At 52.7% G+C, this 25,035-nt stretch overlaps 1 protein-coding gene across 1 annotated transcript in view; it reads left to right on the top strand.

The window, feature by feature from the left end:
- Positions 1-25,035, top strand: part of ITPR3 (inositol 1,4,5-trisphosphate receptor type 3) — a 149,865-nt gene that overhangs the window by 109,137 nt on the left and 15,693 nt on the right. The window contains exons 28-41 of the mRNA XM_029572208.1: positions 19-144; positions 1,460-1,582; positions 5,475-5,675; positions 6,259-6,510; positions 7,174-7,299; positions 7,936-8,061; positions 9,131-9,251; positions 9,711-9,895; positions 10,211-10,359; positions 11,995-12,103; positions 13,285-13,375; positions 14,379-14,548; positions 16,346-16,523; positions 24,324-24,508. Coding sequence (XP_029428068.1) covers positions 19-144; positions 1,460-1,582; positions 5,475-5,675; positions 6,259-6,510; positions 7,174-7,299; positions 7,936-8,061; positions 9,131-9,251; positions 9,711-9,895; positions 10,211-10,359; positions 11,995-12,103; positions 13,285-13,375; positions 14,379-14,548; positions 16,346-16,523; positions 24,324-24,508 — 2,142 coding nt within the window. The remainder of the gene's footprint in view (positions 1-18; positions 145-1,459; positions 1,583-5,474; positions 5,676-6,258; positions 6,511-7,173; positions 7,300-7,935; positions 8,062-9,130; positions 9,252-9,710; positions 9,896-10,210; positions 10,360-11,994; positions 12,104-13,284; positions 13,376-14,378; positions 14,549-16,345; positions 16,524-24,323; positions 24,509-25,035) is intronic.

Below are 25,035 nucleotides of genomic sequence, written 5' to 3'. Positions count from 1 at the left end.
TGTGTGGGGCCCCCACAGATCCTGGAGAGGCTGAACAAGATGTGCGGAGTGGGCGAGCAGGTGCGGAAGAAGCAGCAGCGGCTGCTGAAGAACATGGACGCCCACAAAGTGATGCTGGACCTTCTGCAGATCCCCTATGAGAAGGTGAGAGCTCAGGACCGCTGCCGCCGCGCGTTGCGTTTTTTGAGTTGGTGAGGTCAGTAAGGCGGCCGCCGACACATCCCCAGAATACAGGAGATCCCCCCACCCCACCCCTTGGCAAAAGCCGTACCGCCTTCTCCTGCTTCCTGGCAGGCAGATCAGCGTCGGCGGTGGTAGGAGCAGGGGGGCGCACAGTAAGCACGCACTCCCAGTCTCCTCCCCCATTAACAAGGGGAGCGCTGGCGATGAGGGAAGAGCAGCCGAGGAGGCAGGGAGCACCACGGACCAGCTCTCTGTCCTGAGACGAGCTCAACCTCTTCACCACCAAGCTTCGTCCCGGCCGTAATTTTAGTTTCCTAGCGTCTGGCCAGATGGACTCGGGACCAATGGGTTATGGTGCTCCCCTGCCAGCTGGAGACGGAGTCAGGGCTGAAGGAGAGAAATGTAGAAGAACCTAAGGGAAAGACGGGGAGGGACAGAGAGGAATGCAAGAGCAGGGGGAGATGTAGGACTTTGTAGGTGCGGAGGGGGAGGAGAGGGTAAATTTAAAGGGAAATACGGAAGGGCTCTGGTTCGAGCCCCGAGTCGGGTCTTCTGCTCCCTGAGCTGGCTAGCACTAGGTATGCCTCAGACATCGCGTTCACAGGCCCCCAGAATGAGGGGGAGGGGCAGAAGTCACCTTCATTGCTCAAGGGTGACACCTAATGGTCAGATTCAGGGTCCATGATTGCAGGACTCCAGAGGGAGCTCCGGTGCATGGGCCCCTTGCCAGAAGAACTGGCACTGCCATGGCCAGACTAGGTACATTGGGGCAGGGGCTGCATAAAACAGGGGAAAGATCCCTGGTTAGTTGTGAGCGAAGGCTCACGGCCCCCCAGGATCCTTGAAGGAAACTGTTGGGTCTGGAACCAAAAAAATTATATATATATATCTATATATATGTCTCTTAAATCTGTCTATATGTGTCCTATATGAAATGCAGTTGAGTTTCTCTTTCTGTATATGGTCAGATTGAAAAACAGGACAGTTGTGACCCCTGTTCATGCATCTGATAGAGCAGACTCTGTCCTGGAAAGCTCCATGCCTCAATAAATTGATTTTTTTGCTCTGAAGCTGTTCCTGCTTAATCAGGACATAAGAAAATTTCTTAAAAATGGGCCTGTGCTGTGCAAAGGAAGGCCCCTGGCCACCCTCCTGTCCAAGGCTGTGCGCTCCCTCTCACTGCCGCGTCCTGCTGTGCCTCCTCCCCGCTCTCACCTTCTGCCCGCCCATCACGTTGACCCTTTTTTGCGTTACCTTTTCTTTCTTCTGCTTGCAGAACGACACAAAGATGCTGGAAATCCTGAGATACACCCACCAGTTCCTGCAGAAATTCTGCGCTGGAAACCTGGAGAACCAAGCCCTGCTACACAAGCACCTCCAGCTGTTCCTCACCCCGGGGGTAAGGGGGGGGGGGGGAGGGACAGGGTCAACACTTCCAGGGGTGGAAGAGGGGGGAGACTCCCCACCTCCAGCTGTTCCTCACCCCGGGGGTAAGAGAGGGGGGGGGAGGGACAGGGTCAACACTTCCAGGGGTGGAAGAGGGGGGAGACTCCCCACCTCCAGCTGTTCCTCACCCCGGGGGTAAGGGGGGGGGGGAGGGACAGGGTCAACACTTCCAGGGGGGGAAGAGGGGGGGGACTCCCCACCTCCAGCTGTTCCTCACCCCGGGGGTAAGAGAGGGGGGGGGAGGGACAGGGACAGGGACAACACTTCCAGGGGTGGAAGAGGGGGGAGAGTCCCCACCTCCAGCTGTTCCTCACCCCGGGGGTAAGAGAGGGGGGAGGAGGGACAGGGACAACACTTCCAAGGGTAGAAGAGGGGGGAGACTCCCCACCTCCAGCTGTTCCTCACCCCGGGGGTAAGAGAGGGGGGAGGAGGGACAGGGACAACACTTCCAGGGGTGGAAGAGGGGGGAGACTCCCCACCTCCAGCTGTTCCTCACCCCGGGGGTAAGGGGGGGGGGGGGGGACAGGGTCAACACTTCCAGGGGTGGAAGAGGGGGGAGACTCCCCACCCCCAGCTGTTCCTCACCCCAGGGGTAAGAGAGGGGGGGGGAGGGACAGGGACAACACTTCCAGGGGTGGAAGAGGGGGGAGACTCCCCACCTCCAGCTGTTCCTCACCCCGGGGGGAAGGGGGGGGGGGGGAGGGACAGGGTCAACACTTCCAGGGGTGGAAGAGGGGGGAGACTCCCCACCTCCAGCTGTTCCTCACCCCAGGGGTAAGAGAGGGGGGGGGAGGGACAGGGTCAACACTTCCAGGGGGGGAAGAGGGGGGAGCCTCCCCACCTCCAGCTGTTCCTCACCCCGGGGGTAAGGGGGGGGGGGGAGGGACAGGGTCAACACTTCCAGGGGTGGAAGAGGGGGGAGACTCCCCACCTCCAGCTGTTCCTTACCCCGGGGGTAAGAGAGGGGGGGGGGAGGGACAGGGACAACACTTCCAGGGGTGGAAGAGGGGGGAGAGTCCCCACCTCCAGCTGTTCCTCACCCCGGGGGTAAGAGAGGGGGGAGGAGGGACAGGGACAACACTTCCAGGGGTGGAAGAGGGGGGAGACTCCCCACCTCCAGCTGTTCCTCACCCCGGGGGTAAGAGAGGGGGGAGGAGGGACAGGGACAACACTTCCAGGGGTGGAAGAGGGGGGAGACTCCCCACCTCCAGCTGTTCCTCACCCCGGGGGTAAGGGGGGGGGGAGGGACAGGGTCAACACTTCCAGGGGTGGAAGAGGGGGGAGACTCCCCACCTCCAGCTGTTCCTCACCCCAGGGGTAAGAGAGGGGGGGGGAGGGACAGGGTCAACACTTCCAGGGGTGGAAGAGGGGGGAGACTCCCCACCTCCAGCTGTTCCTCACCCCGGGGGTAAGGGGGGGGGGGGGAGGGACAGGGTCAACACTTCCAGGGGTGGAAGAGGGGGGAGACTCCCCACCTCCAGCTGTTCCTCACCCCGGGGGTAAGAGAGGGGGGGGGAGGGACAGGGACAACACTTCCAGGGGTGGAAGAGGGGGGAGAGTCCCCACCTCCAGCTGTTCCTCACCCCGGGGGTAAGAGAGGGGGGAGGAGGGACAGGGACAACACTTCCAGGGGGGGAAGGGGGGGGAGGCTCCCCACCTCCAGCTGTTCCTCACCCCGGGGGTAAGAGAGGGGGAGGGAGGGACAGGGACAACACTTCCAGGGGTGGAAGAGGGGGGAGACTCCCCACCTCCAGCTGTTCCTCACCCCGGGGGTAAGAGAGGGGGGAGGAGGGACAGGGACAACACTTCCAGGGGTGGAAGAGGGGGGAGACTCCCCACCTCCAGCTGTTCCTCACCCCGGGGGTAAGAGAGGGGGGGGGAGGGACAGGGACAACACTTCCAGGGGTGGAAGAGGGGGGAGACTCCCCACCTCCAGCTGTTCCTCACCCCGGGGGTAAGAGAGGGGGGAGGAGGGACAGGGACAACACTTCCAGGGGTGGAAGAGGGGGGAGAGTCCCCACCTCCAGCTGTTCCTCGACCTCGGGGGACAAGTCCCCTTCTGCAGGAGGAGATCGGAAGGCAGACTGGTAGTGCATGCCACTCCCCCCCCCCCCCCTTCCTTGAGATCTGCGGGGTATAAAAACCTGCAGATAAAATAAATGGGTAATGAATTCTCTATGCATGTTCTCCCACCCTCTCCGGTAAATGTCTGATAAGATGCAGAAGGAACCGGGGAACGGTTTCCACCTCTTCGGGTTTTACCCCTGTGGAAACTGAACAAGTTGGGAAGGTGCCCCCTGCTCTGATCGCACAGAGCCAGGGAGCGTTAACTTCAACTCCGCATCCTGTTTTGCTCAGGAGCGAAGTCCGTGGGATCAGATTTTCAAAGGTGAAAGTCTGCAGGTGACCCTGCAGGGTGGCTAATAGGGAAAGCTGTTTTGGGTTGTTTTTTTTTAACTTTCAGATGATGCTAAGATCTTGGGCGGGCACGTCTAGGGTTAAAAAAGGGGGCGAGATTTAATTTATTTTTATTTATTTTAAATTCTTTTACTATACCGATACTCAAGACGCGGTCTTATCGTACCGGTTTACAATAGAACAGGGGAAACCAATTAACAACTGTATAGAAGGTAAAAAGTTACATCAAACAGGGAGCGAAAACATGGGAGCTGGAAGACAGGAAAGATATTTTAAAACGATAACAACTGAAGAGTGATAAAATAGTCATTGAAAACAATGAAAACAAAAGACAGCGATACAAAATCAGCTAGATTAAGCTCGGCTTCAGCAATGCCCAGCAGTGTGATAGCCCAGGTTTTAAAACCAAAACATGACCTCCGGGTAGTCAAATGGTGACAAAGCAGCCGGGAGAGCCAGAGGGTTCAGGGAGAGTTCTGTCCAGCGCTGAGGACACCTCAGTGCAAGTTACTGACCAGATCTCAGCTGGAGTATTGTGTCCAGTTCTGGAGGCCGTAGCTCCAAAAGGACAGAGACAGAGGAGAGACAGCCTACAGGGCAACTACCAAAACGGTGCAGATTTTCCACCATAAGGACCTAAAGGGGAAATACGAGAGAGACATTCGAATGCCTTAACAAATGTAAATAAAGGCTTGCATTCTTCAATGGGACAGAGGTTCTTGAACAAGAGAACTGGAGGCTGGAGGATGGACATTGGATATGAGTCGTGGGGGGGGGGGGGGGGGGAGAGGGAGCAGGGGGCACCTCAGGAGTAAGCATTTCTTCACAGGAAAAAGGTGGTGGCCGCATGACACAACCTCTCCCAGCACAGGTTATGGGGGAGAAGAAAAAGGTAGTGGAATTCAAGAAAGCGAGGGTAAAGCTAGAGACCCGGCGGATAGAGAAATGAGAGGGGATGAGCCTGGATCCCTGGATCTGTATGTTTGCATATAACATCAAAGACCCATGGAAAAGGCATTCAAGTGACCTACTGAAGGTCCTGATTTACAGCTCCGTCTTCTGAACACTATGGGCCTGATTTTAAAAAGCATTTACTCGAGTAAACACCAGGTTTACTGGAGTAAATTCACTTTACTTGAGTAAGTGGGTTTTTGAAAATTGCTACAATATATGCCATTGACTTGTCTATAGGATTTACTCACATAAGTGCACTTTACTTGAGTAAATGGCTTTTGAAAATTGCTACAATAGTAGCTACATTTACGCATGTAACTCCTTTTGAAAATTACCCCCTATATGTTGCACTACTTATAGGGATCAATTTTCAGCTGGGTTAAGTGCGGCTAAAAACGCCACAGCAGATTTTACCTGTAGCCGGATCTTCAGCCTGATGTTAAGTGTTGGGGGGGCCTTCGATTTCTCCGCAGCTCATGGAGGCCGAGACGATGCAGCACATCTTCCTGAACAACTACCAGCTGTGCTCCGAGATTGGGGAGACGGTGCTGCAGCACTTCGTCCACTGCCTGGCCACCCACGGCCGCCACGTGCAGTACCTGGACTTCCTGCACACCATCATCAAGGCGGAAGGAAAGTACATCAAGAAGTGCCAGGACATGATCATGACAGAGGTGACCGACCTGCTGCGTGTTAGCGGTGGTGGTGGGGGGAGGGAGGGGAGGGGTTCTGGGGGGGGAAGGGTGCATCCCATCAGCCCACCTAGCGCGGTGCTTTATCCGAGCTCCTGGGGAGCAGGAATAGGAACATGAAAAGTAATTCACCTTCCAGTAAAGAAAAGCCTGGATTGTTTCTTTCTTTCCCACGTCAGTGGGGGATGCCCAGGTATTTCCCAGGCCTGTTCACGTGACCCATGTGCGGTATCGCCTGATGGTTTTGGCACATGGCATCTGCTTGTGGTTGGCTTTTCAGAACATTGGAAAACCATTATCCAAAGGGAACAACTGGAAAATGCCAAATGTGTCCCTAATTACAGGACAAAGAAGCGCCTGCTTCCTCTAGCACCGGAGGCTAAGCCTGCGCGATCCTTAGCCACCCGGGTACTGATGTGGGCCGCTGAAATACGTTGAGATGGGGGGGTGTAATTTTCGGGGGCTGATCCTCCCTCTTGTTGCTGTGGGGGGGTGGCGTGGTCATGGCTGCCCCTGCATTCCCTTCTCCCGTTGGGTCACGCTTTTCCCCTGCTCCGTGCCACAGCTGACCAACGCTGGAGAGGACGTTGTGATCTTCTACAATGACAAGGCGTCCTTCACCGGCATGCTGGAGATGATGGCGGTGGCGCGGGAGGGCGTAGAGGAGAATAGCCCCCTCATGTACCACATCTCGCTGGTGGAGCTGCTGGCCGCCTGCGCTGAGGGCAAGAACGTGTACACGGAGATCAAATGCACCTCGCTGCTGCCGCTGGAGGACGTAGTGCGTGTCGTCACCCACGAGGACTGCATCACCGAGGTACTGGGAGGGGGGAGCGGAGGGAAAGCGAGAGCGCCCTGGAGCTACTGACGTTTTACCTCCAGAGAGAGAGGGAGAGAGAGAGATGGATATAGAGAGGATGAGAATCAGAAATGGTGACAGTAAGAGAAGGAGATGAGGTTGGTGAGAGGGGAAGATGGAAATGGAGGCAACAGTAGGAGACGGAGGAGGAGATGGAATAGAAAAGAAGACGGAGAAAGGGAGAGACAGAGTGAAAGCAACTGTGTCTCTTGGGTTGATAGCATGGGGTGATGATGTGGTCTGGTGGTTAGAATCCTGGGACAGCAATCAGGAACTTCGGAGAGAAAATCCCAACCCTGCCCGTTGGCTTTATGTGAGACTTGGGTCTATCTGTGCCTAATCTTTCGCAGCTCTAATAACCATTAGAGTAATTAGTAAGACTGTAAAAGTCTTGGCTCTGAAATGCTGCAAGGGAGGCTTGAAGAAGCAGTGGGATGAGAATGGGGAGTGCCTGCAGGTGGAGGGGGGACCATGGGAGAATGCATGGGGGGGGGAAAGGTGCAGTGAGCATGGGACATTCAAACCGAGCCGACTTCAACACTGGAAAAGTCTTCATTTTCTTTTTTTTCTCCTTTTTTCTGTCTCCCTACGTCATGGAATCCTTTGCCGTTTCAACTCCAGGTGAAAATTGCTTACGTGAACTTTGTGAACCACTGTTACGTGGACACAGAGGTGGAGATGAAGGAGATCTACACCAGCAACCACATCTGGACGCTCTTTGAGAATTTCACGCTGGACATGGCCAGGGTAGGTACTTTCTCTCTTCTGCCTTCAGGAGGAGGACGACTTTTTCCAAAGATGTTTCTGTGGGTAAAAAGGATTTAATTGGACATCTGATAATTTCCCACCCTCGGTGCGGATAAGAGCCTGTACCACGTTGAGTTGAGGACGTACTTAGGTCGAAGGAGGAAAAGTGTGGGCATAGCTTGTGGCCTATGCTGAACCTTGTCTGTGGTGGGACCGTGTGTGTGTGTGAGGGAAGCTTGCACTGCTGCCACCCAGGTGTGCATGTGTGTGTGTGTGTGTGTGTGTGTGAGGGAAGCTTGCACTGCTGCCACCCAGGCTGTACCTGTGCTGTGCCGGGGCAATGTGTGTGTGAGTGAGGAAAGCTTGCACTGCTGCCACCCAGGCTGTGCCTACTAAATGTGCTGTGTTGGCGTTTCAGTGTAAGATGATGATACATGTATAACACAGGTTAAGTCTTGTAATCTTGGCAGCGTGGATCTCGGTGCAGTGCCGGGGGGCGCATGCACACCTGCAGGTGGCAGCTGTTCCTTTGAGTTTTGTCCCTAGAGAGAAGCAGAGAAGTTGCATCTCCCCCCACCCGTCACCGTCGCTGCTGCCTGTGGATAACCTGCGGTGTTTACCTTTTCTCCCCCTCAGGTGTGTAACAGGCGGGAGAAGCGATTATCGGACCCCACCCTGGAGAAGTATGTTCTCACAGTTGTCCTGGAAACCATCCGATCCTTCTTCAACTCTCCCTTCTCTGAAAATAGCACCTCCCTGCAGGTAAGGAGAGGGTGGGCCCCGAGCGTCAAAGGTCGACAATAGGAGAGCTCCCAGGTTCAGAGGTGAGGGAACAGAGCAACAGGCGTCTCTGAGCCAAATGTAACCCTCAAGGGTTGTCTCTAATTCTCCCCCTCACACCATTTATTCATCTTCTGAGCCTTGCCTTCACAATCTGGAGGTCTGTATTCAAAAGCCATTTATCCGTCTAAATGGCAAAACGGGCATGTTCAGCCATTTAATATCACTGCTATTGAATATTGGTCGTCTAAAGTCCAGGTAACCCATTTGAATATTCATTGTCACTCAGGCAATGAGGGCAGTAGGGTAGTGTATAGGGTCAGCAATTGCGTCCATTTTCAGCATAGCCCAGCTCAGACCCAGCTTTACTCCATTCCTGCATGGTCGTGCAGATCTGGTCTCCCTATTGCTTCCCCGAGTAAAGCAGAACTACACCTCCCAGCATGCTGTGAGGGGGTAGAACCAGGACTGCATTGGCAAACCAGGAAAAAATGGATCCCGTTGGCAATGCTTGCGCCATATCCTTGGCGTAATTTTACTCTCCGCAGTGCAGTTAGGGGATATTTCAACCTTCTGTCATCTAGTCAGACAGAACTTTCGCGGTGCTTGTTTATTAAGCATAGCAGGTAAAAGAAAAAGTGGTTCCCAGCATGCAACAGGACAGTAACTATGGCCAGTCTTGACTGCCTTTTCCTCTACCCTGCTGCAATACTGCTGAGCCTGCTGGATCCCAGGCTTTACCCCTTTACCTTCCCACTGCTAAGGCTCCTCTGAGCTTATCCCAGGCTTCCTTGAGTTCTGGTCCTGCATTTGCCGCCTGCCTCCTCTGAAAGGCCGATCCGTGCAGCCTGTTTCATTTTCCCGAAGCACCACTTCTTCGGGGGGGGGGGGGGGTGTCGCCTGGTCCTCTTCTTCAGAACAGGTGGGACACCTCGCAGGGGAGGTGCGTGCGGAGGGGAGAGAGCCACGGCGTGCGGCACGGGTGGGGGGTAGGTCCGGTCTAGAAAGTGAGGGAGCAGGAAAGTGACCCGTCTCTCTCTTCCCCTTGCAGACCCACCAGACCATCGTGGTTCAGCTCCTTCAGTCCACCATGAGGCTCCTGGAGTGCCCCTGGCTGCAGCAGCAGCACCGGAGCTCCGTGGAGGCCTGCATCCGAGCCCTGGCCTTGGTTGGTAAGGAGAGGGCATTTCCTTGTCTGCACGTCCTCTGACAAATCAATAGAGGGGGCAGAAGTTAACGTCTCCCGATCTTCCCTTTCAGCCACATTTAGAAGAGAATTATACTTGCTCTCTAACAGTCCAGAAATCGTTGTGGCCAGTAGCACCTCCCTCCCTGTGTCCATTAAAAATGGAGCTATGAGACTGTGATTCTTGCAGCCTCTTCCCGCTGCTCCCCCTGCAGTTCCCCCCTCCAGCGACGTCACACTAGTGACCTCATGCACAGCAGGGTTTGATTGCTTCACAGTGTCTGTGATGACATCGTAGCCAGGACGAACCAATCACATCCCGCCTGCGATGTCATGGGCGAGGTTCCTCGCAGGAGAACCAGCTGCGAGAGCCATCAGCAGCCGCCACGCAGCGGCGCCATTTTTAATTTGAGCATCTCTGTCTTGCTTCGCTTTTGCTCCTAAGCCAAGAGTCGCTCCATCGCCCTGCCAATGGACCTAGATTCGCACGTCAGCTCCCTGCTGAACAGCTCCAACAGCAGTTTACAGAGAAACCCGTCCACCTATAAAGCCACGGCCACCAGAGCATTCCCGCGCGTCACCACCACCCAGAACCAGTGGGACTACAAGAACATTGTGGAGAAGCTGCAGGTACGGGACAAGAGAAAAGCGGGGTACAGCGGGAGAACAAGAAGAAAGAGATCATGGTCAAGGCCAGATCATGAGAGGGGGGAGGGCAGCAGGGGCACAGTCAGATTCTATGAAAGAGGGAGAGGCCGGGGCACAGCCAGACTCGAGGGAGAGATTCAGGGCATGGATTTGACTCTAGGAGGAAGGTTAGCGAGGCAGAGAGAGATAGAGAGACGGCGGTACAGCCAAATTATAGGGGAGGTGGAGAGAAGGCGAGGCGGCAGGGAGCTGCAGACCGATGTCACAGTTTGAAGTGCTGGTCCTCTTCTCTCCTAGGACATCATTAACACCTTGGAGGAGCGGCTGAAGCCCCTGGTGGAGGCAGAGCTCTCTGTGCTGGTGGACGTCCTGCACCGCCCGGAGCTGCTCTTCATGGAAGGGACCGACGTCCGTCTGAGATGTGAGAGTGGGGGCTTCATCTCCAAGTAAGGATGGGGGGAGACTGGCGGGCCAGGGGGTAGCCCCGAAACCCATTTCAGAGCTCCGTAATGAGAGGTGGCATCATTCAAGCATGCTCGGGACAGACACAGAGGGGGGTGGTAGAAGAGGCAGGGGAGGGCGACGACCGGAGATCAAGCAGGGTCTGTGGTAATGACAGCAGGAAGGCGGCAACTGGACAGACTGAATGTTAGTGTCAAAATGCTGTGATTACACCCGACATGGAGCGTCTTTTGCCCGCCGTGCTGTAAGATGCCGCTTACCCACATCTTGGATACAGAGGCAGAACCACAGTATCACTCTCAAGGCGAAATTTCCAAAACCTTAAGGCACTATGAGCCGGATTTTAAAAGGGTTTCGTGCTTAAGTTATGCGTGTAACACTTTTTAAAAACCCCTGCACGCGCTGAGCCTATTTTGCATAAGCTCGGCGGCGCGCGCAAGCCCCGGGACGCGTGTAAGTCCCGGGGCTTCGCTAGGGGGGGCGTGTCGGGGACGACGTGACATTCAGGGTGTTCCGGGGGGCGTGGTGCCACCCGGGGGCGTTTTGGGGGCATGGCCGAGGCCTCCGAAACGGATCCCAGGCCGGGGAATCGCGCGCCATCTACGCCTGCTTCTGGCAGGCATAACTTTTAAAACGCAGGTGGCGGGGGGGTTTAGATAGGGCCGGGGGGTGGGTTAGGTAGGGGAAGGGAGGACAAGGTGCAGGGGGGTGGAAGGAAAGTTCCCTCCGAGCCCGCTCCGATTTCGGAGTGGCCTTGGAGGGAACGGGCAGCGCGCGCAGGGCTCGGCGCGTGCAAGGTGCACATATGTGCACCCTCTTGTGCGCACCGACCTCGGATTTTATAAGATACGCGCGGCTACGCGCGTATCTTATAAAATCCCGCATACTTTTGTTCGCGCGGGCATAGATTTATAAAATCTACCCCTATGCGCGCAGGTCGGCACCATGTGCTGATTTGTCAATTTTCAGCAGCCTTCAGGAGGGTCAGTTTAGAAGTAAAGTCTGCGTGTCCCTTTTTCACGTGCAGACTTTACTGCTGATTTTCTAAGCAAACTCGGTGCATCGCTTCGCAGAAGTGCCCGGACAAGTGTAGAAACCCACCCGCGCGGTTTCGTCTGCTCTAGCGAGGAGGGCGTAACTCGTGCAGCCGAACCCGCGCACGACGTTTTGAAAATCAGAACGCCTGAGCGCAAGTCTGGATCCCACTTCGACTCTGCCCTCTCCCCCCCCCCCCCCCCGCCCCCCAGTTTGTGGAAAAACGTTCGTGCAGAACCAGGTTATGTGCAGATAACTTTACACAAACCCAGAACCGGCCTAATTTAGCACAACCATTTTACATGCATAAAACCAAGCCATATACACAGAAATGACCCCTCCAACGAGAGCACATTTCAAAGTTGCGTACTCAAGGTAAACTGGCCTGGTCTTAAATTTACCCTCACAAGTGCATGCAGGGTTCACAGCATTCTTACATTTAGCAGTGCCGTACGGGCTCGCTGCTTCGCAGGCCGTCTGCATTATTGTGCCAAAATCTTAAAGCGTGACCCTCAGTGCTAGGGTAGCCAGTCCTGGAACAGGCAGGAGATGAATATTTTTGCTTTGCTCTGCACCCCGTCCAGGCTGATCCAGCACACCAAGAACCTGATGTCCTGCGAGGAGAAGCTGTGCATCAAGGTGCTGAGAACCCTGCAACAGATGCTTGTGAAAAAGAATAACTATGGAGACAGGGTGAGCAGCGACCCAAAGAGACCCCGCAGGAGGGGTCTGCACACACACAGTATTGCATGGAGGAATTCTGGGGAGACAGGGTGAGCAGCGACCCGGGAGACCCCACAGGAGGGGTCTGCACACACACAGTATTGCATGGAGGAATTCTGGGGAGACAGGATGAGCAGGGACCCGGGAGACCCCACAGGAGGGGTCTGCACACACACAGTATTGCATGGAGGAATTCTGGGGAGACAGGATGAGCAGGGACCCGGGAGACCCCGCAGGAGGGGTCTGCACACACACAGTATTGCATGGAGGAATTCTGGGGAGACAGGGTGAGCAGGGACCCAAAGAGACCCCGCAGGAGGGGTCTGCACACACACACAGTATTGCATGGAGGAATTCTGGGGAGACAGGATGAGCAGGGACCCGGGAGACCCCACAGGAGGGGTCTGCACACACACAGTATTGCATGGAGGAATTCTGGGGAGACAGGGTGAGCAGGGACCAGGGAAGACCCCACAGGAGGGGTCTGCACACACACAGTATTGCATGGAGGAATTCTGGGGAGACAGGGTGAGCAGGGACCAGGGAAGACCCCACAGGAGGGGTCTGCACACACACAGTATTGCATGGAGGAATTCTGGGGAGACAGGATGAGCAGGGACCAGGGAAGACCCCACAGGAGGGGTCTGCACACACACAGTATTGCATGGAGGAATTCTGGGGAGACAGGGTGAGCAGGACCAGGGAAGACCCCACAGGAGGGGTCTGCACACACACAACAGTATTGCATGGAGGAATTCTGGGGAGACAGGGTGAGCAGGGACCCGGGAGACCCCGCAGGAGGGGTCTGCACACACACACAGTATTGCATGGAGGAATTCTGGGGAGACAGGATGAGCAGGGACCCGGGAGACCCCGCAGGAGGGGTCTGCACACACACACAGTATTGCATGGAGGAATTCTGGGGAGACAGGGTGAGCAGGGACCCGGGAGACCCCACAGGAGGGGTCTGCACACACACACAGTATTGCATGGAGGAATTCTGGGGAGACAGGATGAGCAGGGACCCGGGAGACCCCACAGGAGGGGTCTGCACACACACAACAGTATTGCATGAGGTACTGCAGGGCACTCTTTCCTCACTGCAGGACCCTCCTGTAGTTTATAACCGCTTTTTCTCTCTTTGGTGACAGGGCAATACTTTGAGGAAAATGCTCCTAGCAAACTACCTGCAAAGCAAGAAATCCAGCCCCAAAGGAGAGGTGATAGACAGTGGGATCGGAGGTGAGAAACGCCGGCAGACAAACCTCGCTCCATCACCCTTTCTTTTTCCTTTTTTCTCTCTCTCCCTGCCACCTTGATGTCCTCATTACGGAGGCAGTTTTCAAGCTGTGCGACCTGGGGCAAAATCCTTTTTACTTGCATTCTTTTCAGCAAGGCTCAAAGTGAATTGCGCGCGTGCTCTGGGTACAGAGCATGTGCGATCCAAGGCACCCGCTTTTCCTGCAGGTAGAAGAGCATGCGTGACCATTTGAAACTGCCATATGCACGCGTGCTTTGATGACCCCGGGGTCACCGCCTCTCGATGTGGCTCACGGTGCGTGCATTGGGGAACAACTTGCAAACTGTTAGCTGCGTTGAGGGAGGGCAGCTTTTGGACGTCCAATTACCGGGGATAAAATGCTCATTACCCCTGTAAATCACTTTGAAAATTGTCCTCCCAGAGAGCAATTTTATCTGGGGAGACTGGCTACGAGAATGACCCTCCCCTGTCGGCTAAACTAGCCATAGTGCATGCATTTGTAGTCGGATGGAGGGGAAGTGACCCTAAGCGCATGTGTAGGGCAGGGTTGAAAAACGATGCCTCGTAGATTGGAATTTTAAAATCTAGACAGGGTGTTTTCCAGCCCGCAGAGAGGGTAATAAGAAACCACCCCCTGGAGCATACACTCCCGCATTTACAATTTCCTTGTGGCACTTCCCTTTGAAAGCACGGCCAGCATGCACAACGTGTGTACTAAACTACGTGTGCATTTTGCATCTACATGGGAGAAGGAACAAAGTACCCGTCAGAAAATACACATGGTGATTTGAAAATTAAATCTCTGCACGTACTTCCAGTCCCCTGACTTAACTCTCCTCTTTTTTTTTTTTTTTGTAAAACGGATGCAAACATAGGGGAATGGAATGGGAACTTGTGACAATGGGGACGTCAGCTGTAGCCAGGGAATGGGAGTGAGGGAAGGTTCAGGAAGTCCTCAGTCCTTTGCCGTTCTTCGTTGTGCAGGTCAAGACCACGACTGGTCCCTCATTGCTGCAATCCAGTGCAAGCTGGACAGGGAGGGGGCCACCAAGCTGGTGGCTGACCTCATTATGAACAGCAAGAATGACAAGATTTTCCAGGAAAGCATCCTGTTGACCATCCGCCTGCTGGATGGGGGAAACACAGAGATACAGGTATGGTGGAAGCTGCTACTACTACAACCAGGATCTATCTCCTACAAGACACTGCCAGCTGCCCTCCCACCTTACTTACGATTCTAAGTCAGGGAAAAACCAATGTGTATTCTCCTCAGAAATAGACTTTTATTTATCAGATTTGGCAGGACATAGCATTTAGAAAATAGCAACAATTCCTATCTCTGATATCCTGGCCACTAAGCACCAGTTTTCCCTAAAGAAGGTTCTGTATCATGAGTGGTAACAAAACATGCCATAAACCTTAGCCTGCTTAGGATATTAATACTTATGGCTATAACTTACTTACCCCTGATTCCAACTTCAGGCGATACCTTTGTTCACCTCTGAAGCAAGTTCTGGCTGGAGAGCTGGAGAATGTGGGCAGGGGAGAGGCTTGCTTCCTGGCCTTGGTGAGGGCAGAGTGGGCAGGCTGCCCAGGAAGGAGGCTAGCTTCTGGCTCTGGTGCTTGCCGGCTGCCTGGGCTGGTTCTTACCCTTCCCCGTCTGTGTCACTCCCCGCACCTGAGCCCGGGGTCTCCTCTCTCAGATCACCTGGCCACCCCTGGTCTTCTCCCTTCTCAATAGCTGGGAGGGCTGGTTTGCCTCTGGCCCCCCCCCCTTTCGCTTCCAGGGACTCCTCAGCACAGGTTTGCGTTCAGGGTTTGTGCCTCCTCTTCTTCCAGGGGTCCATTGCTTGCCTTTTTCTCCTTTTGGGTTCGGGGTCGCCCTCCCTGGAGGGCCATTTCTCTCCCCCCCCCCCCCCCGTCTTATACTTCCCAGCTGATGAATATGCATAACATCATGCAGAACCTCGTGGTGAGTGGAGGGTCTTTTGCCGCATTGCATTTTCCTCCCTCCATTCCTTCGGGGGGAGAACTGCCACGTCTATATGCCAAACTGTGTGTCAGAGTGTTTTTCTCCATCTCAGTCTGCTTCTCCCCCCCCCCCCTCCATCTAAGGCTGAGGGTCTCTTCTTCCTTGCTGTCCCTGACACTTGCTTGGGATCTTAAGTCCTTGCCTCTCTGACAAACAGGCACATCTGATAAGGTATCCTTCAGTGTATCAGGACAAGGCCACTTCATTTTCCACAGCGACAAGGTTTTAAAGTACCTGGGCAAAGTTCTTTCTTTTGCTGTGTGTGACAGTGTCTGGTGCCTGTCAGAATTTGGCCTGTACATTGTCTATTTTAATTCATAATTGGTGCATCAGTGGTAAACAGGAGATATCTCCCCACAAGGGGGTTCAGATTGCTACAAGTAGATTGGACGGTACCACTGCAACCAGGAAGACCCAGTAGAATGAAAAGTACCACCACAGCCAGGGGGAGGGGGGACGGGACACACAGAGGTACAGGTAACATGGAAAGTACTACTTCAGTCATGAGGAATACAAGTAGGATGGAAAATACCACTACAGATGGGGGGGATCAGTGAAGGCGGGGACCTAGAGATACCAGTAGGGTGGAAAGTAGTATTACAGCTGGTGATGGAGTACATAGATATTAAGGTATGATGGAAACTACCACTACGACTGTGGGGAACACAGAGGAACAGGCAGCATGAAAGATATCTGAGGGGCCAGGGAAATATGGAGACAGAGGTGGATGGAAGGTACCATTCGAAACAGTTGGGACATAGATACAGGAAGGACCTGCTTCAGCCAGGGGTGTGGATAAAAAGGCAGGAAGGATGGAAGTAACCATAGTGATGCATTCTCAGGACCCTAGCACTAAGGGCAGGGGCTGGTGAGGGTACATGTAAGCTAGGTTTTGATTCTATGAACCCCAACTCTGCAGAATTCCTTCTACAACTTGATGAAAGGCGACAACAAGTCCGAGAAGTTCTTCAAGGTCCTGCAGGATCGGATAAAGAGCGCCCAGCAGGAGATCAAATCCACTGTGTCTGTGAACATGAATGACCTAGGAATGAAGTCCCGGGAGGACAGAGAGACCAGCAACGAGCCCACACCAAAAGGTGAGCAGCGAAAGAGGCCCCGCACCCACCCACCACGTTACCGGAATTCAAAAGAGCAATTTTCAGACATTTTAAACTGCAGCCGCCCCTCTCTACCTCCATAAGGACTTAAAATAATATAATTTATGATTGCAGATAGAGACCAAATGGTCCATCCAGTCAGATCAGCAAGTTGTTTAGGGTAGGAACTGCTGCTCCTTAGAGGTTACCCCCATGCAGAAATGTTGCACCTAAAATTAAGTAAACAGCAAAGAAACAAATGGCTTCTCAAAACGTAATATCCCAATGCTACATAATCAAATGAGAGAATTTCCTAGTGTGTAGCCAGATGGACTCAGGAGCAATGGGTTATGCTCCCCTGCCAGCTAGAGATGGAGTCAGGTTTCAAAACTGACATCACCCCTAGATACACCCCTGCAGTGACCTCAGCCCTTCAGTATTTCTCCGTCTCCAGCAGATGCAGACATGCTTTCCCTATGGGGATCGCTGTACCTTTTGGAAGAAGAAATTCTACTTTTAAATTGGAGAAAAGATTGAGCCCCACTCTCCTGTGGTGATACTTAAAGGTCCCTCCCCCAGTTGAGAATTCCTGAGGTGATTCTGAGATCCCTCAGAGGTCTGCCTTGGTTCGGTAGCCGGATCCCGGCGTGGACTTTGCTGCTAAAGCAGCTGAAAGGCAGTGGGTGCAAGAAGCTGAGCACGACGGAGACAGCCAAATCCCTCTCCTCTGCAGCCGGAGATCATCTCTGTACACATCCGGTAAGCGTTGAGCCTAGATAAGTTTAAAAAGAAAAAAGGTTTACCTTCAGAAAAGAGGAATTTTGGTAAGACTTCCTCCGGTCTCTTTGCTTGGTGCGCTGTGCCGACGTTGTTCCTGATCCTGTTGGGGCATAGGTAAGGGGGCTAATGAGTGGGTTGAGCGCCCCCCCCCCGGTGGGCTAGGCCACGCTTTAAACTTGGTCTGCGCACTGCATGGTAGGCTGCAGTGGTGCCATCTTGTACGAGTCTTTGTGCGTCTCGTATTGCCCGCCATAGGACATCGGTATGTGCGGTGCATTGGCTCTGTGCACGGGCCGTGTGCATAACATTGTGCACGTACTTACATGCACAGTAAAGTAAGCGTAAGATTCAGGAAAAGCTGGGTGCATGGGCTGTGCATGCACTGCGCCCCACCTAGGTGCTTAAAATTTGTGCGCATACATTTTTAAGCGCAAGCCGATCGAATGCACAGTTACCCCTGCCAATGGCGCCAGCAGCCAAAAAACATAAGTGTCTTGCTCTCTGCGCTGCTTGTCATATTAAGGCTTCCCAGCCTAACCTGGATTCCAACTTGTGTCAGTAGTGTGAGGAAACCCAAGGGGGCTTGGCCTCCCTGACCTTTGCTGAGCTCGACTCCTCCCAATTCAGATGATGGATTGGCAGCCTTAACTGGAAGTACTCCGGATCTGAGTAACCCCGTGGCTGGGTCTTCCATGGGAGAGGGAAACTCGGCTGGGCCCATCCCAATTCCCCCCGGTCTAGGCATGGACCCGGCAGCCTTTTCACGGGTGGAATTTTTCCAAGGACTACAGGCCTTTGCAGGGGCGGATTGGCCCATTGGGGGATCGGGCATCCCCCGGTGGGCCGGTCGCTCCAGTCACGTGGTCTGCCGTGCGCAGCCGTGACAGAGCCGCGCTCGGCAGACCACGTGATGTGTCCTGGGCCGGCCTGGGCGGCGAATACCCGGGCTGGTCCGACATCGTGAGTCCGCCGCTGGGCCTTTGTACAGGTGCGGTTTACTTCCTCTCTTGCCCCTGTCTGGACAGAACCCCAGCTGGCCCCCATTCCCTCTCCCAGTCCTGTTGGCAGACCTCGAGGCATGTCCTGACTGACTAAGGGTATCCCTAGTAGGGACCCTGATACAGTAGATGAAGAGCAAGGTCCCTTGAAAGAAGGGGAAATTCCCCCTGGATTAGAACCGTATCGGACCATGTTACAGTTCTTTCATAGAGACGAATTGCCAGCCTTGGTTTCCCAGACCCTGAAAAAGCTGGGAGTTCCTGGAGTGGAATCTATGATGGAACCAAAAAAGAACCCCATTTTGATTTCCCTACGAAAAGCCTCTTACTACTTCCCAATACTGGAAGCCATCCAGGAGTTGACCTGGAATGGGATGCCCCAGAAGCAAGCTTTAAAGGAAGCTTGGCGTTAGAAGCTCTATACCCGCTGGATCCAACAGTGAGATAACATTTGCGTTTCCCTGAAGTGGATTGATTGATTGATTTATTTATTTAACGTTTTTATATACCGACATTCATCAGTGATATCACATCGGTTCACAGCGTAACATAAACTAGTGCCTGGGGTGGCGCTTTACATCGAACAAGTTTAACATAAAACAAATATAACATAACATGGGGGTGATTAAAAGGAGGGGGAAATATAGAGGTGAACATAAAATAAATATAACATATTAACAAGAGAGTAAATGAGAGGGGGGGGAAATGTGAAGGAGAATTAAGTATTAAGTTAATTCTTAAATTATTGTAAGCAAGGGTCGTAAGTATTTACAAGATGTACAATGATAGGGAATAACAAAATATATCATTTGAGTAAAAAAGGGGTGAGAGGGAAGAGAGGGGAAGGGGGGAAGAAGAGATAGGAGGGGGTAAGGGTGACACTATAGTGAGAGGGGGGAAGTAAGGTTTAAATATATATATATATATATATATTTTTTATTTTTTTTTAAGAGAAAGCGAGGTCTTGAGGGGAACATAGATGAGAGCGAGGAACAAATTACGTGTATGCTTTAGAGAAGAGCCAGGTCTTAAGCTTTCGTTTGAAGGTTTTTAGGCATTCTTCTTGTCGTAGTTCGACTGGCATTGTGTTCCAGAGGGTTGGCCCAGCGATTGATATAGCACGTGTTCTAGTGGAGGTAAGTTTGTAGAATTTGGGCGACATGGTGAGCATGGTAGCGAGATGATTGTGTCTAGTGGATGCACTGGTCTGCGCCGTCTCTAAGCGAACAACAATCCCAGTGAAGGGAGGAGCGACCTTAAAGGATGCACATGATAGACAGTTGGAGTCTATCCTTAAACAAGCCTTTGATGCAGTAGTAATGACCATACAGATTGCTGCTTGTTGTGCCCTGGTAGCACATTTGTGCCTACTGCTCTCTCAGGAGGTGGATGACTCGGGGTGAACCCCAGAGCAGTCCCACTGCCACCTTTTTAGCAGATGCGGGCTCAGATTTAGTCCATACTTCAGCGAGAAGAGCAGCCTCAGTGGTAGAGGCCAGAAGACAGCTATGACTGTGGAATTGGTCAGCTGACACAACCTCCAAGGCCAACCTTACAAAGATGCCCTTTAAAAGATCACTCCTATTCAGAAATGAATTGGAAAAACTGGACAGTATATGGGGAGAATCTCCAGTCTCCTGACTACCGGAAGATAAGAGGAAGCAGTTGCAGCACCCCTCGTCTATGAGAGGCCGGTCCAGGGGCTCTCAACGTTTCCACCCCTACAGGAACTCAACATTTTAGAGGTCTCAGCCCTTTGGAACAATTCAGTCCTTTCATAGTCAACAGCTCAAGAGAGGGGCAAGTTCGGGTTCAGGATCGTCCCGAACCTCCCAAGGAAATTTTACCGATCCATCTTCAGAACGGGGAGATAGGGGGTAAACTGTCTCTCTTTTACAAAAGGTGGGTTGAGATCACTTTGGATAAATGGGTACTGGAAGTCATATGAGAAGGATATGTGCTGGAATTTCACAGAGCTCCTCGGAACATATTCATTCATCATACCCAAGAAGGACGGTTCCTTTCGCCCCATTCTGGACCTCAATAGGGACAACTATCAATTATGAGTGAGTCATTTCCTCATGGAAACTTTACACATCGTGATAATGGCCGTACAACCTGGAGAGTTCCTAACTTCCCTGGACCTATCCGAGGCTTATCTCCACATTCCAATCTGTCAAGAACACCAACACTTCCTAAGCTTTGCTGTACTGGGTAGTCTTTATCAGTTTCGGGCACTGCCCTTTAGCCTAGCCACCGCCCCCTAGCCACTGCCCTTTAGCCTAGCCACTGCCCCCACCGAACACTTTCTAAGATTATGGTGGTCATGGCGGCAGCGTTGAGAAGAGAAGAAATCCTGGTACACCCGTACTTGGACAATTGGTTGATCCGGGCCAAGTCTGTGGAAAAAAGTCTCCGGATGACCAACAGGGTGACCTTGCTTCAGGAACTCTGTTAGGTAGTAAACCTGGACAAGAGCAGTCTCAAGCCTTCCCAGTCGTTGGAGTATCTGGAAGTCTGGTTCGACACCAGGCAGGGCAAAGTCTTCCTTCCGACCACACAGATAGGGAAGTTGATGTCCCAGATGCGTCAGTTGATGAACACAATATGCCCAACGGTGTGGAGTTTTCTCTAAGTTCCCGGTTTAATGGCAGCAACCTTGGAAGTATTGCTGTGGGCAAGAGCACACATGCACCCACTTCAATACTCGCTACTGTCACGTTGGAACTCGCAGTCTCAAGACTATTCGATTCGGCTCCACTTACCGATGGGAATCTGCTCTCACCTCAAGTGGTAGTTGCAGGAAGCTCATCTGAGCAGAGGGGTATCCCTGTCCTCCCCAAACTGGCTGGTTCTTACAACGGATGCAAGTCTCCAAGGCTGAGAAGCTCACTGTCAGGAATTCATGGCCCAGGGATGTTGGATGGAGGAAGAGGCCCTCTGGAACATCAATCACCTGGATTCCTGGGTAGTGAGGCTGGCGTGCTTGCAATTCAGTCACAGACTCCAGGATCAAGTGGTCTGCATATTATGGATGACTCCAGGAATGTTACATATTATGCAGACCACTTGATCCTGTCGGACAATGTCCATTGTCCAATGTCCATTGTCCTGTCGGACAATGTCCAAGGTCGGGCAATGCAACAATGGTAGCCTACATCATTCACCATGGAGGAACCAAGAGCCAGTAGATATCTCAGGAAATAGAGCTCCTTATGGAATGGGCGGAAAAACATCTACAGAGATCTCAGCCTCACATATTGCAGGAAAAGACAACGCCAGAACAGACTTTCTAAGCAGGAGAGTGGGTGTTGTCGGCCGAAGCCTTTCAATTGATAGTAGATTTCCCGTCTATCGACTTGCTGGCCACATCTTACAATGCGAAGGTTCCCTGATTCTTCAGTTGCAGAAGAGATTCGTGGTCCCCGGGGATCGACGCTCTCGTTCAGACCTGGCCGGAGGAAGAGTTGCTATACACCTTCCCTCCATGGCTCCTGCTGGGCAGGATCATTCGCAGAATCGAGTACCACAGGGAATTAGTCCTACTAGTAGCTCCAGATTGATCAAGGTGTCTGTGGTATGTGGAAATGCTGAGACTCCTCATGGAGACCCCTCTGTGCCTCCCACCACACAGTGACATGATACTGCAGGGACTGGTCCTTCACGAGGATCTGACTCGATTCTGTGTTATGGTCTGGCCCTTGGGAGGGCTCTCCTGATGAAGCAAGGATATTCTGTGGCGGTAATTGCCACCTTACTCTGCGCTCAGTTCTGTACATCCCTAGCATATGTGCGGGTCTGGAGAGTATGTGAGGCCTGGTGTGAGGAACGTGGTGTCCCCCCTCGGGCGGTCAAAATAACACTTATTCTGGTATTTTTGCAGGACGGCTTGAATAAAGGTTTGGCCCTTAACTTCTTGAAGGTGCAGGTAGCGACTCTCCTTTTTCACTGGCGAGGTGAACGGAACCATTCTGTCAGCTCATCCGGACGTGGCCCATTTTCTAAAAGGGGTGAAGCACCTTTGGTCACCCCTACGGTTCCCTTGTGGAATTTTTGGAAGGGCCCTCCTTCTGGCCGCTGCACAGTCTTTCCTTGAATTTATTAACCTTGAAAATGGTATTCCTGGTGGCTATATGGTCGGCACATTGCATCTCTGAACTGCGGGCATTGTTGTGTTCGGAACTGTTCCTCTGGATGACTCCAGGAATGTTACAGCTTCATACCGTTCCATCCTTCTTGCCCAAAGTAGTCTCGGAGTTTCATTTGAATCAGTCCATTTCATTGTCTTCCCTAGATAAGCATAGGGATGCGGAGGAATACCGCCTCCTCCGTCATTTGAATGTCGGTAGACTTTTGAAGCGATATCTGTACATTTCAGAACTGGACCGAAAGACAGACCACCTGTTTGTCCTTCACAGTGGAAGGAAGCAGGGTGAACCAGCTTCACGGGCTACCATAGCTTGCTGGATTAAGGAGGTAGTCACGGGAGCCTGTATGGAGGCAGGAAAGCCATTACCTTCTCAGGTTGAAGCTCATTCCACTAGGGCTCAGGCGGTCTCATGGGTGGAAGTTAGACTGCTGTCCCCTGTCGATATCTGCTGAGCGGCGACATGGTCCTCCTTGCACACCTTCTCCAGGTTATTTCGCCTGGATGTACAGGCCCGGGAGGATGCAGCCTTTGCAAGGGCAGTGTTAACCGGACCGTGGGCAGCCTCCCACTCCAATTTGGAGTAGCTTTTGTACATCCCATTGGTCCTAAGTCCATCTGGCTACATGCTAGGAAATGGAGAAATTATTTACCTGATAATTTCCTTTTCCTTAGTGTAGACAGATGGACTCAGCATCCCGCCCCCGGCTGCCCAAGAACGGTGCCAAGGATTCGCCTGTGGAGTGGATATTGATTCCAAGAGATTAAGGGTAAGCTGTCATCCAGGCCCTAGATCAGGGTATCTGTAATCTTACTGGGGTTCAGTGTTTGTTTGATTGAGTGAAGTTATGGTTATCCATTTTTAATCAACTTTTTTCGATAGTATGACCACAGTGGCTTTTGAAGAGAATACTGAAAGGCCAGGGTCATTACATGGGTGGATCTAGGGTGACGTCAGCTTTGAAACCTGACTCCGTCTCCAACTGCTGGCAGGGGAGCATAAGTCATTTGTCCTGAGTCCATTTGTCTACACTAATGAAAACAAAATTATCAGGTAAGTAATTTCTCCATTACCCCATCCTCTAACCACTAGGCTTCCTCTATGTTTATCCCTCACCCTCCTGAATTCCATTACCGTTCCAGTCTTCACCACTTCTTAGGCATCTCTGCAAAGAAACGCCTCTCAGCACTGTTCCTGAGTCTTCTCCCACATCCACAACCTATTTTACATTGGAAAAGGCTCAATTCTGGTACATCATTTATACTTCTAAGGCATTTAAAAGTCTGTATCGCATCCCCCCACTGCCTCTCCTCCTCTCCAGGGAACACACATTCAGATCTTTGGGTCTCATCCCATAAGTCTTTTGGGGCATAACCCACACCATTCTAGTTGCCCCTCTCTGGACCGCTTCCATCCTGTCTCCATCCTTGAATGGAGAATTAAATGTAAAACTGCAGTAACTATCAAAAATTTCAGGTGAAATAATGTATAACTGGGTAAAAGGAGAGAGAGAGGGAGGACGTTCATTCATCAATAGCTGCAACTGGAATGTGAAGTTCAGCTCCTGGTGCCATCAGGACAATCCTCTCAAATTTACATTAATGAGGGCTGGCACATGTGGGCCTAGCCCGGCCCGCTTTCTGTACTGCTTTCTCTCCTCTGGGGAGCAAATTCAGAGCAGTTATACCCGGTGAACTCTGAGAAGCCTGAGGGGATGAAGAACTGTCTTGACTTCAGTCCGAGGCCTGTGCCAAATGGTGGATCCCTCCCTGGAATCTGACTGCCCTATGGGTTGGGACTTTGTCCACGTAGCCGGAATTTCACGTCGGGGCCGTGCTGGACATTGTAACAGTAAGTGCTGAATTTCTCCACAGTACGGAACTCCCAATTGCTGGCGCTGAATGCCCACTCCCGCCACGCCATGAGCTCTGCCTTCCGGAAGGGCCACGAGGCCGGAGAGCACGGTGAGAGCAACGAGATGGGGCCGGTGGTGCTGATCATGGAGCCCATCCTCCGCTTCCTGCAGCTTCTGTGTGAGAACCACAACCCGGATCTGCAGGTGAGTGACTGCAGGCTCCAGCACGGCATGCCCTCTGTGCAAAGAGGACAAGGTTGAGCCAAGGGCTATGGTGCTCCATTACTGGTGCCATCGACAGCCTGGAGCATTGCACCCGTGAGCGGACCAAACCTGAATGTGATGGGGGAGATGCCGCTTTCTCTTCACTCCCCCCCCCCCCCCCCCGAAGAGAGATGAGGACAGGGAGTCACGAACAAAGGGCACTCAACTGATCCTGAGTGAATAAGTCTTCCAGATACTGAACAGTTACATCCAGGATCGTTTGCAGGCTGTGATACCCATCATTAGGCTAACATGAGAAACGTAGGATCAGAAGGGAGAGGAAGGACAGTAAGGCCCATCCAGTCTGCCCAGTTTAATTCCTGGTGCACTGCCTTAGGCTCCAGTTGTCCTTTGCTTTCCTATGTGGTAGCAAGGCTGATGCATGTAACCTCTTCAGAGCCGGGCTTCCCAAACTGTGGGTCGGGACTCCAGATGGAGTCAGAAAACCTTTCAGCTGGGGTCAAAGT

Source organism: Rhinatrema bivittatum, chromosome 12, assembly GCF_901001135.1.
Source record: "Rhinatrema bivittatum chromosome 12, aRhiBiv1.1, whole genome shotgun sequence".
NCBI classification, from domain to species: Eukaryota; Metazoa; Chordata; class Amphibia; order Gymnophiona; family Rhinatrematidae; genus Rhinatrema; species Rhinatrema bivittatum.
This window is presented reverse-complemented; position numbering and strand designations above follow the sequence as displayed.